Source organism: Strongylocentrotus purpuratus, unplaced genomic scaffold (genome assembly GCF_000002235.5).
Source record: "Strongylocentrotus purpuratus isolate Spur 01 unplaced genomic scaffold, Spur_5.0 spur5_scaffold_16, whole genome shotgun sequence".
Classification (NCBI taxonomy): domain Eukaryota; kingdom Metazoa; phylum Echinodermata; class Echinoidea; order Camarodonta; family Strongylocentrotidae; genus Strongylocentrotus; species Strongylocentrotus purpuratus.
This window is the reverse complement of record NW_022145601.1, coordinates 2,263,969-2,283,138: the sequence shown is the minus strand read 5'-3', so window position 1 is coordinate 2,283,138 and position 19,170 is coordinate 2,263,969. Positions and strand designations below refer to the sequence as shown.

The following is a 19,170-nucleotide window of genomic DNA, read 5'->3' as shown; positions in this document are numbered from 1 at the left end:
CCGCAAAGAGTACAAATCTCAACTTATTTGAACAGTTTGGAAGATCATTAACAAATATCAAGAATAAAAGTGGCCCAAGTATAGATCCCTGGGGCACACCGCATATAACATTTAAAGGCTCGGATAAAACATTATTGTAAGAAACATATTGCACACGGCTAGATAAGTAGTTTTTAAACCAGAGTAGAGGAAGACCCCTTATTCCATAAAATTGCAGTTTATGTAATAATATGGTATAGTCGATGCAATCAAACGCCTTACTTAAGTCTAAAAATATTCCAACAGTATGAAGTTTCTTATTCAATGCATTAATTATATAATCATGCAGGTTAATCAAAGCCATTTCGGTAGATACATTTTTTAAAAAGCCAAACTGATAATCATTTAAAAGATGATTACTAAAAAGAAGTTCTCGCAGTTTAGAAGTTCTTGCAGTCTGCCGTGCTTGGATGCTGCTGGCGTTGAAATCGTACCTTCAAAAGTAGTTCGTAACCTCGGCGTCACTGTTGATAATGTATTGAATATGAAGCAACACATCAGGAATACTTGTCGGACGGCTGCCTTTGGTATATCCAGGATTAGTAAACTTCGAAAATATTTGGACAGACAGTCTACAGAACGATTGATCCACGCTTTTGTGACTTCCCATTTAGATTATTGTAACGGATTGTACTTTGGCTTACCAGATTCCACCATTTCTCCACTCCAACGTATTCAGAACATGGCAGCCCGTCTCATTACCAAAACCAGAAAATATGAACACATAACTCCTATTCTCAGATCTCTTCATTGGCTACCTATTTTAATTCGCATTCAATTTAAGATTCTTTTGTTAGTATTCAAAATTAAGCATGGTTATGCTCCATCATATTTAAACGACCTTCTCAAACCTATTGTTCCATCACGTTCATTACGGTCAACTACACATGCTAATTTCCAATACGCCCCTGGTCCCCGAACAAATACCCGTTACGGAGATCGTACTTTTGCCATTGCAGCCCCTAAATTATGGAACAGTTTACCTATTATTATTCGTCAATCCCCATCTGTAGAGTCTTTTAAGGCAAGTTTGAAGTATTTTTTGTTTACCGGAAATAGTAATTTATAGAGCAGTTTAATTATCTGTAATGTTATTATTAGAATTATGTATTATTATTGCTGTATGTTTATTTTACGTTGTACCTAATTACTTGTATGTTAAGCGCTTAGAAACATTGTATTAAGCGCTTTATAAATGTAATTTATTATTATTATTATTATTAAGGACAACATAAGTCAGAGTTAATATATTTCCTGCAGGAAAAATCAGTTTTTACTCAATCACAGTGTTCAATGTGCAATTGCTACAATAGCACTTTAAGCACCAACAGGTAATTATCGATACATAGTCATGCAAGAATTGCCTCTAGGAAGAGTTCCAAATAGGTCATCAAACTGCTGCTCAGATGAATGTTAGTACCTTGACTAGAGCATTTTTAATAGCTTATAGGAATTAATTTGTAAATCTTATTTTACAAGTAGTGTTGGTTGTAAAAAGTGACCAGTCCACGATACCAAGATCTGTATCTCATTGTGGTTCCTCTTGCTTAAAGCTGGAAAAGGGAGCTTCTATCTGTAGGCTGGCTGATGTTTCATAAGAAGCATAACGTTGCAGGTAATTCAGGCTCTGCAGTCTAGAATAGGAATTGAAAGTTATGTAATAAATGAATCAATTACTAAATACTAGTACAAATTTTCAATCAATCTTCAACTTTTGTATTTATGATTATTTCAAAAACTTTAATTGCTAAATTAATAAAGTCGGAGAATAAAAAATAGTTACAGAAGATAAATGATTAATTGTTTGCTTTGGATAAAAATATAAAAAAATCCTTTCATTACCATTTGTGTATGTTTTATGTAACAGAATGGGTAAGATGGGTATTAGACTTCTTACAAGGGTAGTCATACTATCAAGCTTTGCTTATTTTGTCAACCCTCCTGTTTGATGTTCTCGATTAGTTACACCCAGCCTTACCTTATTCAACATATATTCTTTTGTCATGTGTAAATTTGCAATATTTGTCTGTTATATATTTGTAAAAATGCAAAAGAAAAAGAAAATCAAACAGAAATAAATAAATCAAATCAAATCAAATCAAATTATGAAAAATGATAGATCAATTTTGGTAATTGATACTGCTTACCTTTTCAATTTGAAGAGATGGACAATAAATGTTCATTTGTCATGAACTAGCAGTACATGCAGATGCCATAGCTCTTTATTTTGCAACCTAGGATTTAAAACAGAGATACATATATTTGTTATGAAGAGAGCACATCTATTTTTCAGAAAATTAATTGTCACTGTATTAAATGTGTTCAAAAGAACATAAGTACATTTTTATCAGTAATTGCAACAGTAATTTACATGTATTCGGTCCAAGACATTGTTACCAACCAAATTGTAAGTTTTAGACATTTGGAAGATTGACTATGGAGTTTAATCTTGATCTCGGATACCCTGCTCTTGAACCAAACACTGTTGTACACAGATTCAATGAACATTCCCCTGTCGTGAGTAGAAGGCAAAGAGGTATAAAACAGAGCAGCTTTCATCATACATATATTCTCATTAGAGTTTTTTCAATCACCTCTTTATTTATTAATTGCTGCCCTATTATTTGTACAATATTATTAATCAGGCTGGCAGATGAAGTAATTTATCTATGATTTAGACATGTCATAGTTGACTTCCCCCTCACATGGATTTATCAGTTTGCGATTGTACGTAGAAAATTTAATGAAAATCAAGATTTACACACTCAACAACAAATAAGTAATCTATTTATACATAGGTCTAGAAGAACCACACAAAAAAAAACTTACCTTTGTTTTATTATTGGTGTGCAAATGTTACTAGTAAGAAGATCACTCCACAAGGCCGCTTAGCACAGTAGGATCTATAGTTGTACACCTAGACATTGAGCTTGAGTACATTCTGTATATCCAAACCCTTTCCTTGAGCCTGAGGCCAAGGAAGAATGAGAAGTCCAAGACTGTAGAGACAAGCAGAAGAGAACTTTTGAGTCTTGGACTAAAGCCAAGGTCTCTTTGGTGGATACAACTTGTGGTCCACTCCATCTTTTAGTCCGACTCTGAAATTAAAAAAAAAAAAAAAAAATTCTAGTATAGTCTAGAGCTTGGAGTTGGACTGTGTTAGAGACCCTAATACCAGGGACGGATTGAGGGGGGCACAGGAGGCACGTGCCCCCCCCCGACCCCCCCCCCCAAAAAAAAATGTTAAAATCAGCAAAATTTTCCAAAAATGTACTGACCAACAGGGACGTGCCCCCCCCCCCCGGCCAAAAAAGAAAAGAAAAAAGTGTTAACTTCCCCCCCCCCCCCAACTGAGCGAATTTGCGGCCGGCGCGATTTTCAAATATTCGGGACCTAAAATAAAAATGCGCTCTTTACCCCCCCCCCCCCCCACCTCACTTACATCATGTCTACATCTACCCTAGATCTAGATCTATCAAGTATCATGTAGATCTAGACCTAGACTCTAGACTAAATCTACATCTAGAGTAAATTTAGACCTGGGTCTGACAGTAACACTCTAGGAACTCCAGATCTAGATTTAGAGTCTAATTTTCTTTCATAAAATTTTACCTTCAAAACAAATAATCCTAGACCCCCTATTGATTTTTAATAATTAGGCCCTAGGCCTAGCCCTAGGCCTAATAGATCTAGACCTAGAGTCTAGATCTATCATTTATAATTAGACCCTAGGCCTAGATCTACAGGCTAGACTAGTCTAGATCTAGAGTCTAGAAAATCTAGACCTAGACTAGACTAGTCTCTAGACTCTAGACCTAGACTAGACTAGTCTATATCAACAAAAACAAGACAATGCTAAAACAAATATTAAATAAGGGATAGGGTCTATATCTAGGCCTAGATCTTGATTCTAAGTCCAAATCTACAACTAGTAGCATAACTAGTAAAACGACAATACTACTGCAAGAATAAACTAGACTAATGAGTTTGTACCTGTCTGTCCTAACCGAATAATAAACGTCGTTAGGTAATTACTATTTAACCTGCATGAATTTATATGAATGGGACTGAAATGGTTGAGCCGGTGCAATTCGTCCACTTGGAGAGTGATGTAAATTGATTTTATTTAAGATTTCGTTCAGTTACACAAAAATGAAATTGCATAATAATGAGAGGAACACTTTTCTTCTTCCAAAATAACAGATTTGTTATCAACAGAATTGATATTTTCAAAGAAAAACAGATTTTACTTACTTTTCAAGGACTCTCACTGAAACAGCTCACATGTATCGGTTTTAAGCTAAAACCGATTCGGCCTTAAAATTGATTTTTAAAATCGAAATCGATTTTAGTTGATGAAACACCCCCCTAGAGTAAATTGGCAATTCTATGACATACCTTATTGCTTTGAAAATGTTACATTGGGGTTGCACAGACCGAACACTTTTTATGTCAAATGCGTTCATTAATAAGGTTAACAATTTTAAGAAAGAAAAATTCAGTACTGTTCATATTCTTAATCTTCAAATGAATTTTTTTTATTTCACTTCTTCGGATGACTGCAAAGCGCAACGTTGCAAAACTCATTTCTACAACCCTAATCACCAATGACAGTGCACCACCATATCCCTTTGCTCACCAGTTGAAACATACTACTGCCCTTGAGTCAAAAGGCTGTCCTCATCGTCCAACACACAGCAGTAACATCAGCCCAGAACTTCAGCACTCCGGTGATACCTGGTTCAGCGAAGACTAGGCCTTGGGGAATGTTTACGGCTCCTTCATCATAACATCATTGTGGCAGAATACCAGCATATACATGTAATGTATCGGGACCTTCACAGGGTAAGGAAAGATTGCCAAACTAAAATGTTTGAAAAAGCCTAACCCTACTGTACTGAGTTAGTTCAAGCTCCTTTGGATAGATGGCTAACCTCGGCCACTACACTGTTGATTCCCACAAAATTGGTATACCTTGAGTAAATTAGCAATTCTATGACATATCTTTTTGCTTTGAAAATGTTACATTGGGGTTGCATAGACAGAACAATTTTTATGTCAAATGCGTTCATTAATAAGATTAACACTTTTAAGAGAAAAAAAAATCAGTACTGTTCATATTCCTAATCTTCGAATGATTTTTGTTTATTTCACTTCTTCAGATAACTTCTTGAGATGACTGCAAGGCGCAACGTTGCAAAGCTCATTTCTACAACCTTAATCACCAATGACAGGGCATCACCATATCCCTTTGCTGACCAGTTAAAACAGACTACCGCCCTCGAGTCAAAAGGCTGTCCTCATCGTCCAACACACAGCCGTAACATCACCCCAGGACTTCAGCCCTCCGGTGATATCATCCTGTCTTTAGATAAGGGACGACTGCTCTACCCTCCTTATTTGTACAGCAGTTTGGCATTTCTTGTCTACTGGATCAGACGCCCCATCTGCAGTCCCACTGCAATCGTTTCAGTCAGGACTGACACTGGCGCAGTCAGCTTCTTAAAACGTGATGGCCGGTCACAGACCCTGCCATTCCTACGTCGCAAAGATTTAGCGTCATCCTGGTCAGCAATCCTGCCTTTGTCAACAATCGTGACGATAACTATGCCTAGCCTCTTGACCAAGACTTTTTGAATGCCACTCTGTATGGCTAAGCATACTTTTTTTTTCTTTATTCATACTAACATGTGTTCATGTCCATTTTTCCACCTCTGATTCTTACATTTATTTTCTGATACCACGTTGCTGTGCGATTTCAGTCTTATTTTTACTGGTATGACAATGTAAACATATACTTTTGTTCCACACAAGATATTTTTGGATTTTGTGTCCACTTCCATGTAAATACATGTATTTTTATACGATAATTTTTGTTTGTGATGGTTCAATTCCTTTTTTGCTCTCATCCCTTTCTTGTTGTATCTTATTTCAGGTGATAGCATGGAACAGCTTGTGGAAAGGCATATTTTGATTTGTTGCCTGTTGGGAAGAAAGTTTTCTTTTTTTGTTTCACCTAAATACTTATGTTTTCTGCAAAGAGGAATTTCATTTTTGGTTAATAATGTTTTCTTTTTTGCGAACATCTGATCTTGGTTTTTAACACATTCCTAGGTGTGCCATTTACACTGCTATTGTAATCATAGTTTTGTGACAGATCAAAACTCAATTGTTTAATCAAGGCTTCCAAATATATTCATTTTTTATGATTATAATGTCAGTTTATTTGCAGCATTTACCCTATATATAGTGGTAACGTACGATCAACTGTCAATTTCTACTACATTCATTATACATAGCATTGTGTTGCTTGTTGTAACAAAAAGGTATAGGGCTGTTAGGGATTATCCATAATATACATTGTTTTTAGTTTTGTTGTGAATATCTGAGCTTATATCTCACTTGCTATGCAGGGGGCCTATCATATAGACAGTAGGTATCTTTGTTTATGTACCTGTGTTATATATGTATTCCATTTCTGTTAGACATATATATACATGTTAGAATGCCCTTTTCAGAGATTTGTACAAGACCTTTTTTTTTAGTATGTGCTTTTATTTAGTATATCAAATTTTATTGGATATGCTGTTTTTTAAATTTATTTCTTTTAAAATGTGTTTGAACATGATAGGCGATTACCATTTGTAATATTGTATTGCTGTTGTTTTTTACATAGCCTAGGAAGTAGCGTGATGTTAAGTTTGGTGCAGAATGTCATTTACATGCATGAAGATAGGTCTATGCAATTTAGCTTTGACTTTGGTTTGATAAGCTTTGTTTAGTGCTTTGAACATGATGTTAACAATTAATAGACCTGTTTACTAATGTACTTCATTTCATGTTTTTCTCTAAAGTACAATGTAGGGGTGAAACAAGAAGATTAGGGAACACTGTAAAACAAGAGCCAGAGGCGGGAAAGGGAGAGGCCCCCCCCCCCCCCCCCCCCCACTCCGTGAACAGAGGGATACCATGCGTGTTGCCAAAATGTCCGGTAAAGAGGTACTTGTCACGCACCAAAGTCCGGCTTGTATTGACTTTACACACCGGACTTAGGGGGGTGTTTTCAAAAGGAGGGAACATGCATTATGCATACCCTACATAACACTGAGTGAGGGGAGGGAGGGGGAGAGAGGGTGAGAGAGTATGAAAAAGAGAAGGGCAGAGATAGATAGAGACATCGCAAGAGAGGAAGAGGGAGGCAAGGAAGAAGTGACACAGAGAGGGGGAGGGTAAAGAGTAAAGAGAGAGAGGGATGCAGAGACAAAGCAAGAGAGAAGGGCAAAACAAGAAAGGAGAAGGGGGACATGGCAATAGAGAGGAGAAAGAGATACAATTCGTCGCTGTTTTCACGAAGTGACGGTAGTGAAAAAAAATTGCATTCACTTTGCGTTACGATTTTCCTCACTACCGTCACTTCGTGAAAACAAGGACGAATTGATAACGAGGCACTCAATACTTCTAGCATAAATAGATTTGAATATTTACTATACAGTACGTCCCACAAAAAACGAAAGCGAGAACTATCGATGTTTTATCATAACTTGGTCACATTTAATAAACGACACATATTTGGAAAGCTTAGACCCTCTTCTTTCATTTGATGCAACTCATGTGATAAATATTTCACGCATGAGTGATTAAAATTAATTTGAAAACAGAAAACCAAAAAGTCATTTGGCGGACGGTATCTGAATTTCAACGGCAAAAAGAAATTCACATTTCTAAAAAGTTGAGTTTCGGCCCTTTCATATGACACCTCAATCAGGACAAATGAGCAAGGAACGACAAAGTTTTGTTTGTTTAAAGTAGTGCTTGCAATTCCATAATTTTATCAAACGTATTCGTTTTCACTGGCTGCCTGCAGTAGCAACATGCAAAATTGACAAAAGACTTCACTCCATTCCGTTGACAATCGGCCGTAGACGAAAGACTTCATGCATGGCTCATTGTTAACGAAACGGAGTCTCGAGTACCGATAAGTATGTATCAAGTAATAAAGTTACATTTGAGCTTAACTAGATGTCAAGCATGATTATTACAACTATAACAAACGATAACAAGTACAACGGTATTAAAATTTATTTAAAAAAACACACATACACCGTGCCACAGAACGAACAAACAAAGGAGAAAGGAAAAGCACGGGTAGAAAAGAGAAAAGTGGCTAGAAATTGTATATTGAAAAGAAGAAACAAAAATTAAAATCTTTTCAAGGCTTCCCGTTTCATTAAATGAATTGAGAGGGTATACTGTTCCAATGAAAGTTTTTATTCTTCATTTCCTTTTCCCAGTAATATATCTTCTATTTCTTTTGCTTTTAAGGGTTTGTTTCCATCTCTTTACTGTGGAAATCACAAATTTGATAAATCCAAATATGGTTCCAGAATTGCTCTGTTTTTATGGAACATGTACTGTCATCTATTCCTATATGAATTTCTTTCCATGCAGGATAATATCTTCAGAATTGGTAAATTAAGTCTATCGGCACATTTCCCCCAGATTTCTTTTATGTTATTACATTCAAATACTACATGTTGATAAGTTTCTTCAATTTTTTTTTGCAAAAAGAGCACAACCCATTTTAATGAAACCTGAATCTATGTAAACGATGATTTGTATATAAAATATCATGCATGGCAACACAAAAAAGAAAAAAAAGGAAGCGACCACGACTTGAACAAAGCGTGAGTGTCAATGACTACGAAGACAGCGAAATCACAGGAGAAGCTACAAACCAACTCGCGAGACATGACATCGCCAAGAAGCCCCAGTGAGAGTAAACCATCTCCGAGCGTGAACGTCGTTATCCTTTGAGAGTACGAAGACGCCCGGTTATGTTGGGTTTGTAAATACATGTAGTAAACTGTACAAGTTAAAAAAGGCAAAATAAAATAATCTCCTTTGTACAGTTGGAGTGTTGGGTAGTCAACCCCTTCACTCATATTAGTTAAATAGTATAGGCATGTAGCTAGTATCTTCAACTATTATTTAGTGTTGAAGAAGGAAAACTGTGCTATCCAAGAGGCAGAATAATCCTCTAGTACAGTTGGAGATACAGACAGTCTATCCTGTTACTCATTTACTTATTAAGTATTGTAGAAAAAGTGAAAAAATCTTACTTGTAAAGTTGTAATATTTGACAGAGGATCGTGTTGAAAGCGAACAATCAAGATCTAAAACAGGAAGCAAATACTGGAAGAACTCCACTGAAATGAACACTCGAACAAAGGAACACAAATGCGAACTGGACTATATTCAACTTTATGTCGGAAGTAAATCTCATCTAATCTCAAACCTGGCTGGATTTGAATAGTGGGTCACATTGTATCAGATTTGATAGTTGTTACAAAAACAAAAAAAGATATATGTATTCTTTGTATTTGATGAAAAGGGGGATGTAATGATATATATATATATCTCGTTAGTCTAACGTTAATAGCACCACCTTGTGGTGAGATATGTCATATAGACAACAACAATGCATGGATGCTACCGTGCGAGTCTCACGTACCGATAAGTATGTATCAAGTAATAAAGTTACATTTGAGCTGAACTAGATGTCGATTATTACAATAATGTTGATAATATTGATGATTATCATGAGCGTGATCGTGACATTTGATTGAAAAAAGAGGGGACAATTAGAAAGCATATAGTCTGAGATACAACGTACTCAAACAAAAACAGAAACCAAGCAGAAATAACGGCGATATTTCTCGCAAAAGACAGGAATGTAGAATCCACATTTAAGAAAAAGTCATCTCCGATGGGGATTACACGCAAAGTGGATCAAGTGATAATAGGGTAATGATAACGTATATCTTATGATAGATTTGAATATTTACTAGAGAAAGGGAGAAGTTATATAACCATGTAAACAATGATAATGATGATGAACATAGAATGGTGATCATAATAGTATATGGTGATGATGATATATGTTGATAATGATGATAATGATAATGTTAATTATGATGATGATAATGATTATGACGATGATGATGATGATGATCACGATCATTATCGTGATCCTAAAAATGAGGGGACATTCAGAAAGCATATAGTCTCAGGTACACCATATTCAACAATCAACAAAAATCAAGCTGAAATAACGGCGATATTGCTCGCAAAAGACATGAATGTAGAATCCAGATTTGAGAAAAAGTCATCTCCCATAAGGATTACACGCAAAAAGTAATGGATCAAGTGATAATAGGGTAATAATAAAATAAATATAGTTGTTTATTACATTATTTGCAATTCTACGTGTTTTAATATTCAAAGGAGATGGTACAGTGAAAGGTCAAAAAGAAAAAAAAGTGAAGAAAAAAAATTGTTGGAGACTCCCGGACTCGAACCAGGGACCTCGAGGTCGGAAGTCAAGTGCGTTACCGATATACCAAAACATTTCCCATAGAGATTACACGTAAACGGAAAATAGAATTCACAAATCCCACTTTGTAAGTGAAATATGAGCATGATCCCGGCATCTGATCAAAAAATAAAGGGCACATTTGTGATAGCTTATTCTCTCAGCTACAACATACCCAAAGCTCAGCGTAAACAAAGATAAAACGACGGAGATATTGCTCGCGAAAGACGAGAATGTAGAATCCAGTTTTGAGAAAAAGTCATGTCCCATAGAGAATACACGCAAAATGTGAAAAATTGACATGCCTCCTTTAATTGCAAAAATACGCCATGATGCCATTGTCAAAATGAAATATTGTGATAATTAAATTTGTAGAGAATATTCTCAGGTAGAACATATCAAAATTTGAAAGAAATTTGATCGATATTTACAGAGATACAATCAATTTTCCAAAAATCTGCTGACGTCATAATATGCAAATTAAAATTTTGTGTTCGAAGGCCATTATGATGACGTCATGAGTTAATTGAGGGTCAAATGAGACGTGAAATCATATCTCCAATTCATACTCTAGCAAAATATGGAAAACAAATTTGGTTCACCTTGCATCCTAAAGCGCTACAATGGATTTTGTATAGGCATGTTTTTGCCCATGTATGCTCTGTATTACAAGAGCTCGCACGCACGGAAATTATCTTAAACGGACGCTCATTCCGTTATTAATGGTCAGAAAAAGGTGAACAAGGTATCAAAATGCTTGAAAAAATGTGCCAAATATGATGAGAGAGAAAAATTGGGGATTCTATGTTGGAAAATACCAGTACGCGCGAAAAGGCGCGCGCATGCGCGTTTGCGCGTTTTTTTGCAAAATGCTTTAAATGGCCTGTAACGTATGCAAAATTAATTCGATATGATTTTGAGCATTTTGAAATTTTGCGCGCGAGCTGACGCGCGGACGTACGCATGCGCGCGCGTTTTTTGATCTGAAATTGACCGGACGGATATTGACCTTAATCGTGATAAATATGAATGAGAAATGCTTTTCCATAATGAAGTTATGATCATGAGTAAAAAGTACCAAAAAAAAACACAAAATGGCGCCTGGATGACGTCATAAAGATTTGATGACCTTGAAAATGTTACTGTCACGTCTCATGACAATGACCTATGACTGTGCTAAAATTGAAGGAAATTGATTGAACCGATCTTGAGTTATCCTGTGAACAAAAAAGTGTGAAGAAATAAATAAAAATAAATAAAGAAAATTCTGACGAAAACAATAGGTGATCTGTCATTGACAGACCACCTAATAAATAAATAAATAAATAAAGAAAGAAAGAAAATTCTGACGAAAACAATAGGTGATCTGTCATTGACAGACCACCTAATAAATAAAGAAAGAAAGAAAGAAAATTCTGACGAAAAGAATAGGTGATCTGTCATTGACAGACCACCTAATAATAATAATTAATAAAGAAAGAAAATTCTGACGAAAACAATAGGTGATCTGTCATTGACAGACCACCTAACTAGAAATTTAATTCGTCATGGGGACGATTTAGGTGGTCTGTCTTCACTTCTTATGATAGATTTGAGAATGGGAGAAACTATATAGACATATAAACAATGATGATCATGATGATGATGGTCATGATGATATTGCTCGCGAAGGACGGGAATGTAGAATCCAGTTTTGAGAAAAAGTCATGTCCCACAGAGAATTAACGCAAAATGTGAAAAATTGACGTGCCTCCTTTAATCGCAAAAATACGCCATGATGCCTTTGTCAAAGTGAAAAATCGTGATGACTCTACTCGAAGAGAATTGTCTTAGCTAGAACATATCCGAATTCGGAGGAAAATCGATCAATATTTACAGAGATACAATCAATGTTCTAAATATATGCTGACGTCATAATATGAAAATTGAAATTTTGAGTTCAGAGGCCATTATGATGACGTCATGATTTCATTGAGGGTCAAATGAGACATAAAATCATATCTACAATCTACAATTCATACTCTATCCAATTATGAAAATAAAATTAGGGTTCAATGGGCATCTTAAACAGTACAATGGATTTTTTATAGGCATGTTTTTGCCCATATATGCTATGTATTACAAGAGCTCACACGCAAGTACATGTATCTTAAACGGACGCTCATTACGTTATTAATGTTCACAAAAAGGTGAACAAGGTATCAAAATGCTAGGCAAAATGTGCCAAATATGATGACGGAGAAAATTTGGCGATTCTATGTTGCAAAATGCCAGGACGCGCGAAAACGCACGCGCATGCGCGTGTGCGCTTTTTTGAGCAAAATGCTTAAAATAGCCTGAATCGTACTCTTGTTTGATAGTTAAGTGATTTTAAGCATTTTAAATTTTTGACGCGCTCGTACACGCGCGTAATGACCTTGATGTGACCTTTGATGATATGACCTGTTGACCCTTGACCTGAAGTAAATGTGATATGAATATGAATAACCTTTGACTACGCGTCATGAAGATATGATCCTGAGTAAAAAGTACCAAAAAAAAAAAACACAAAATGGCGCCTGGATGACGTCATGAAGACTTGATGACCTTAAAAATGTTACTGTCACGTCTTATGGCAATGACCTATGACTGTGCCAAAATTGAACAAAATTTACTCAACCAATCTTAAATTTTATCCTGTGAAGAAAAAAGTGGGAACAATAAATAAAAATAAAGAATAAAGAAAATAATAAAGAAAATTCTGACGAAAACAATAGGTGATCTGTCTACGACAGACCACCTAAAAATTTGAACAAAAACAATAAGTAGTCTATCGAAGACAGACCACCTAACTAGATCTAGATTCTAGTCTAAGCAAGATATTTTTTTACAATTTCGGGGGTGAGCCGTCCTTGTGGGGAATATGGAGAAAAGCCTGCGCTTTCATGACACCTCACTTATTTAGTATCACCTTCAGGATCACAAGCAATATTAGTTTGAATCTCTGGTAATTAAAACATCGACCAATTTAGCATGAGTGCGCAATGACCAATGCATAGTGATGTGTGCAATCTCTACGGGAAGGATTTTAGCACTAGGCCTACTCGACCCCTACTAGAATCTAGACCCCTACTAGATCTATTTTGAAAAGAAATTATGGAGAATTTCACTTACTCTTTTTGGTGTTCTTGCTGTCAGCAATTCTTGCATTTGGTCACCATCAAGAAATTAACATCTTGGGAGAGTTTCTTTAGCCATTTTTGCCTTGTTTGGAATTCAGTACGATCGAGATTGCCGTATTAAAAATACCGACCAATTCTTCGCACACATACGGTATCCTCGATCGCTCAAACCACTTTTTAACATGCAAACCTATGGGTATTTCACCAAGACTGAACTATTTTCCCGGTAATTGTAATTTTACCGGGAATTTTATAGGAATAGTTAAAACCATGACTGCAATTTCGACCAAACAGATGGCTGGATTTCTTAAGTGAGGTTTATAATAACTAATGATAATGAAAATGATACTAATAATGATGAAAACAAGAACACCAACAACAATAATAATATTAGATATATACCTCTGCATGCTCCTGTTGTAATATAGATGTCATCGAGAGCGATGTCACTTTTGTACGAAGCACCAGTAACGCCCTCAAATACGAACTAAAGGAAGAACAAAAAGTAATTCAAAGTTACTAGAATACTCATTATTATAATTAATAATAAATAATTTGGTCTTGTTGACTCAGCGTAGCCACATAAGTATTTATACTGCTATTCCTGCTGTCCCTATAAATGTTATCGCAACGACAATTGCCATGAAACCATTTACACAATACTAAAGGAGCCCAGAGGTGCATTTTATTTTGAGATTACAAAACATGTTTCTTTTCAATTCTATTTTTTTACTACGAAAAACTAAACACTAACGTTTCTAATATTAGGAACATAACAAACCATGGCAAAAATCATCCAATGACGATGGAAACGCCATTAATCTCAACAATAACAACATCAACAACTTTGATTGTCTAACCTTAAAATCGGCAGTAGGGATGAAATCAATCTGAGCCACAAACCAGTTCCTGGACAGATAGGCCCCACTTTGGGTCCATAGGACCTGGCCCAGCGTGGTCCCGGTCTTGGCATAGATATTGAGTGTACCAATGTCATCTCCCCACATGTGGTACCAAAAATCGGCGCACAATCGCCGGGACGTCGCAAGAATGAGTTCCGACTCCAGTACGGCAACTTTGTTGGAAAATGACGATGCTTCTGTGTAGATATAGAATCCAGCCGCTATTATCGAAAGGAGATCGAAAAATTAATACCAGTGGAGTCAAAACGATGCCAAAAGAAATCAATCTTACGAACAGTTATCGAAATCAAGCTTTTATTGAGGTAAAAGGGCGATTATTATTTATTGTATTATGTAGGAAATAAAGATGAATATACTTTTGTTAACCAATCGGAACCTCGTTAGCATCAATGTTGTCGTTCTTCCCTAGGACCCTTCAATTATTATTACCCCAGTAATTATTATCAGGTACCAATTAAACTTGGAATTTGAAGAAGAAACAAAAATGTAAATAGGAGTTGATAACTTTAATATCATTTCATTTCAATAAAAATTGAATTTTTAAAACTTTCAAACTGTTCCTATTCATGTATATTTTTTCAGAATCATTTCATCTCATTATGAGAATGCAGCAATAGAAAGACGTAACATAACATTATAACTTTTGTTTGGGGAAATGTTATTGCCAATTTAAGCGATTGCCTGCTGGAACTGGATGGTTCCTGTACGCGAAATACGGGGAATATACATTTCAGTAGTCAAATGGTTAAACAAAATACACGTACCTGTGCCAATTGTATGATCATTTTCCGGGCCGGTAGACGAAGATGGCGTGTTACCTGCCCGCCTCGTCCAATCAATATCATCGGTAGTAGCTTGGGTAAAGGTGCACAGGTCTAAGTCGAAGTCACAACTGGAGATTGGACCTGGTGAATAAGAGTATGATTTTCATTTAGTAAAGGTGGCAAAGCAATATTAGCTCCTCACTTGCAACATTTTTAGAATGAAAGGAAAATTCCGACAAATACATTTTCGAGATGACCTGGGTAATTTGACTTTGTGAAAAATTGATATAACACTAGTTTAAGTATAGAAGATAGTGAAATACTCATAAGATGCTGTGTTAAGAAATTCGTCAGCTAACCCTGGTTTTGCTTCCTATTGTGTATGTAGGACAGCACGATTGGCAACTTATATCCTCAAACATAAATAATTAAATTCGGAAAAAAAGTTGGCAGATGCAATACAATATGAAACAGGTGTACAAACATGATGTACGAAATTTAAAATACAATAAATACTAGACTCCCATGACGCGGCGGGCAGTCTAAGGGAAACCAAACCTAATTCGTCACTTTGACGAATTAGGTGATATGTATGATAATGGTTTACATAACGAATAATGAATTACACGATATATTATTTTATAAAATGCTTCTCCCATTTTGATCTATCTATATGTCAAGATTGAATTGTGTCTCCTTGATCATCATGGATCTAGGGAAGATAGATTAAAACTATATATGACCGTTGACTCTGTACAGTAACCAGTTACACCTTTGACTCTAATTTACATCATGAAGAACACATTTTTACGATGTTATCTTATTCAAAGAAATGAAATGTAATTGATAAATAATTATCATCATTATGATAAAGATGATCTTGATCATTAGCGTGATCCTGATATCTTATTGAAAAAATGAGGGATGATTCAGATAGCATATAGTCTCAGCTACAACATACTCAAAAATCAACTAAATCTAAGCAGAAATAACGGCGATATTGCTCAAAACACAGGAATGTAGAATCCAGATTTGATAAAAAGTCATCTCCCATAGGGATTAAACGCAAAAATAATAAAGTAAATAGGATTGTTTATTACATTGTTTGCGATTCTACGTGTTTTGAAAATCAAAGAAGATGGTACAGTGAAAGGTCAAAAAGAAAAGAAAAAGTAAAGACAAATATTGTTGGAGACACCCGGACGCGAATTTGCGATTCCCAAACCATTCAGCTATGGGAAACATTTTGAGCAACGTGATTGGTTAAAAAAGTTATAAAGACACGCCCACATCGACGCGAGCCATCTCATCATGGCGGTGCGAATGTGTCTGGGGCCAAGTCCGAGTGAACCATCACATCTTCAAAATGATTTTCCAAATCTGCATGTAGATCTAAGTAGATATTTAGACCCTGTATTTAATTATTTTATTATAAAGTCGCCATGATCAGATCCGTGTCTATGACTTTTGGAATGATGTTTGCATGAATGGGCTGCATATAAACAAGGGATAACAGTGGGCCTGTATGTGCCTGTAGCTAGCTCGCGTGTGAAGTGCATTGTACCTAACAACAAAGCGTATGTGCAGTTAAATACAAGTATGTTCTAATGAAATATAGATATCGATTGGATGATTTTTTTATTATTTTTTTTAAATCTAGACCCTAGATATATAGACCTATGATAAAAAATAAAAAAAATGAAACATTATTTATTGGGGGAGGGGGGGGGAGTCTAACTTACTAGTCTAGATGTCTATGTATAAATGAGAGCTTGAGTCTGAGTGAAAAAAGGGGTTGCAGAGAGGCCCAGCAGTTGTTCTAATAATCAGAGCTTGATGAAAGGATTAGGCATTACAAAATTTCCAGGTCAGAAATCCTCAAACAGATTAAAATGGTAAAACTAGAGCAAGTTTCCAAAATTAAATTAATTCATCTCGACCCATCTCACTGACCCATCCCTCTCTATGCGTTACTGATACACACCTTTAGTAGCAGAATTCTAAGGCATGTGAGTAGTTTGCAGGCACATACCTGTGCAAAATACAGAGTCTGAATCGTGAGACTACAGTAGGCCATTACATGTAGATAGACTTCCCTCAGACATATCTTTCGTAAAGTGTCAAATTAGAGTCTGTGCTTGCAGACTAACATTGTGAGTGTTTGCGTGTCTGTGTCAGCTGTGAGCGAGCCCAAGCGTGCAGTAAATGAAGTAATATTTATTTCTTCTCTCGACCAATCACGTTACTCATAAAGTCTCCCTAAGCTGAATGGTTTGGGAATCGCAAATTCGCCACCCGGACTCGAACCAGGGATCTCGAGCTTGGAAGTCAAGTGCGTTACCGAAATACCAAAACATTTCCCATGGCGATTACACGTAAACGGGAAATGGAATTCTCAAATCCTACTTTGCAAGTGAAATATGAGCATGATCCCGGCATCTGATTAAAAAATAAAGACACATTAGTGATAGCTGATTGTCTCAGCTACAACATACCCGTTAAACAACGGAGATATTGCTCACGAGAGACAGGAATGTAGAATCCAGTTTTGAGAAAAAGTCATGTCCCATAGAGAATACACGCAAAATGTGAACAATTTACATGCCTCCTTTAATCGAAAAAATACGCCATGATGCTTTTGTCTAATTGAACAATTGTGAAAACCGCGTTTGTAGAAAATTGTCTCAGCTAGAACATATTAAAATGTGGAAGAAAAACGATTTATATCTACAGAGATACAATCAATTTTCCAAAATTATGCTGACGTCAGCATATGCAAATTTAAATTTTGAGTTTGGAGGCCATTATGATGACGTCATGAGTTAATTAAGGGTCAAATGAGACAAGAAATCATATCTCAAACTCATAATCGATCTAAATATGAAAAAATATTAGGAGTTTCTATCTATTCTAAAGAGTTACAATGAATTTTATATAGGCATGTTTTTGCCCATGTATTGTGGATAAAGATAACGAAAATCCGCGCGTGCTGTCAACTTTGACGCACGCTCATTGCGTTAATAAAAGGTGAACAAATTATCAAAATGCTTTGAAAATGTGCCAAATATGAAAAAAGAAAAATTCGGCGATTCTACGTTGCAAAATGCTAGTACACGCAAAAAAATGCGCGCGCATGCGCGTATGCATGATTTGTTGTCAAATGCTCCAAATGGCCTGAAAAGTATGCAAAAAAGATTCGGTATGATTTGGAGCATTTTAAATTTTTGCGCGCACGTAAACGCGCGGACGAACGCGTACGCGCGCATTTGCGTACGTTTATTGACCCAAAATAGACCGGACGGATATTGATCTTTATCATTTATATGAATGAAAAATTACTATCCGTTATGAAGATATGATCAATTGATTTTCACAAATGGCGCCTGGATGACGTCACGATGACTTTGAATCTTTGAAAAGTCACGCAGTTCTAAGTTAGACTAAGATCTATCATCATGGTAAGTTTCATAATAATGGCTTTATTCAGTCTTGAGATATCCTGCGAACAAATTCGAGGAAGAATAATAATAAATAAACTAGACTTTAATTCGTCACTTTGACGAATTAGGTGATACGTATGCTCATGTGTAACATAATGAAGAACGCATTTTCACGATTTCATATTTCGTTTACTACTCCCATTATGGTCTATCCATGAGTCAAGTTTCAACTGTAGGGCAAGAGGGAGACAGACCAAGAGAATAAGAGGGACGCAAGGCAAGAGAGAGAGAGAGAGGGAGAGGGTGAAAGAGAAGAGAGATAGATAGATGCAGAGACAGACCAAAAAAGGAGAGGGGCACAACATGAGAGGAGAAGTAAAGAGCAACAGAGAGGAGAGATGCAATTGAGAACAATGCCTTCCAGATTTTTTTTTTTTTTAAAGCTTTTTTGCCTTTATTCAGATCTTCATA

The 19,170-nt window shown here is 36.0% G+C and overlaps 1 protein-coding gene and 2 long non-coding RNA genes across 4 annotated transcripts; 1 reads left to right on the top strand and 2 right to left on the bottom strand.

Annotated features, from left to right (window-relative positions):
* Window positions 1–1,453: 1,453 nt before the first annotated feature.
* Window positions 1,454–4,312, bottom strand: LOC115924449. 2 transcript variants are annotated; one of them, XR_004064307.1, is made up of 3 exons: window positions 4,294–4,312; window positions 2,187–2,273; window positions 1,454–1,673 (listed from the first exon to the last, which is right to left on the bottom strand). It is a non-coding gene; the product is annotated as an uncharacterized LOC115924449 (long non-coding RNA). The 2 variants fall into 2 exon arrangements; XR_004064306.1 differs by lacking the exon at window positions 4,294–4,312 and adding an exon at window positions 2,869–2,932.
* A 515-nt stretch (window positions 4,313–4,827) lies between these two features.
* Window positions 4,828–6,852, top strand: LOC115924450. The gene is made up of 2 exons (XR_004064308.1): window positions 4,828–4,884; window positions 5,202–6,852. It is a non-coding gene; the product is annotated as an uncharacterized LOC115924450 (long non-coding RNA).
* A 7,059-nt stretch (window positions 6,853–13,911) lies between these two features.
* On the bottom strand, window positions 13,912–15,377 carry LOC115924761. Its single transcript, XM_030987576.1, has 3 exons — window positions 15,260–15,377; window positions 14,433–14,695; window positions 13,912–14,059 (listed from the first exon to the last, which is right to left on the bottom strand). The coding sequence occupies exons 1-3, from the start codon at window positions 15,338–15,340 to the stop codon at window positions 13,963–13,965; spliced, it is 441 nt and encodes a 146-aa protein (XP_030843436.1). The 5' UTR covers window positions 15,341–15,377; the 3' UTR covers window positions 13,912–13,962.
* Between the last annotated feature and the right edge of the window lie 3,793 nt (window positions 15,378–19,170).

What these genes read in the sequence shown, in the direction of transcription:
- LOC115924761 (XM_030987576.1), bottom strand. Translation starts at nt 15,340, where the DNA reads ATGATATTGATTGGACGAGGCGGGCAGGTAACACGCCATCTTCGTCTA. An exon ending in TGATCATACAATTGGCACAG is followed by an intron (nt 14,696 to 15,259) that starts GTACGTGTATTT and finishes TTTCGATAATAG; the next exon opens with CGGCTGGATTCTATATCTAC. An exon ending in TCCCTACTGCCGATTTTAAG is followed by an intron (nt 14,060 to 14,432) that starts GTTAGACAATCA and finishes TTCTTCCTTTAG; the next exon opens with TTCGTATTTGAGGGCGTTAC.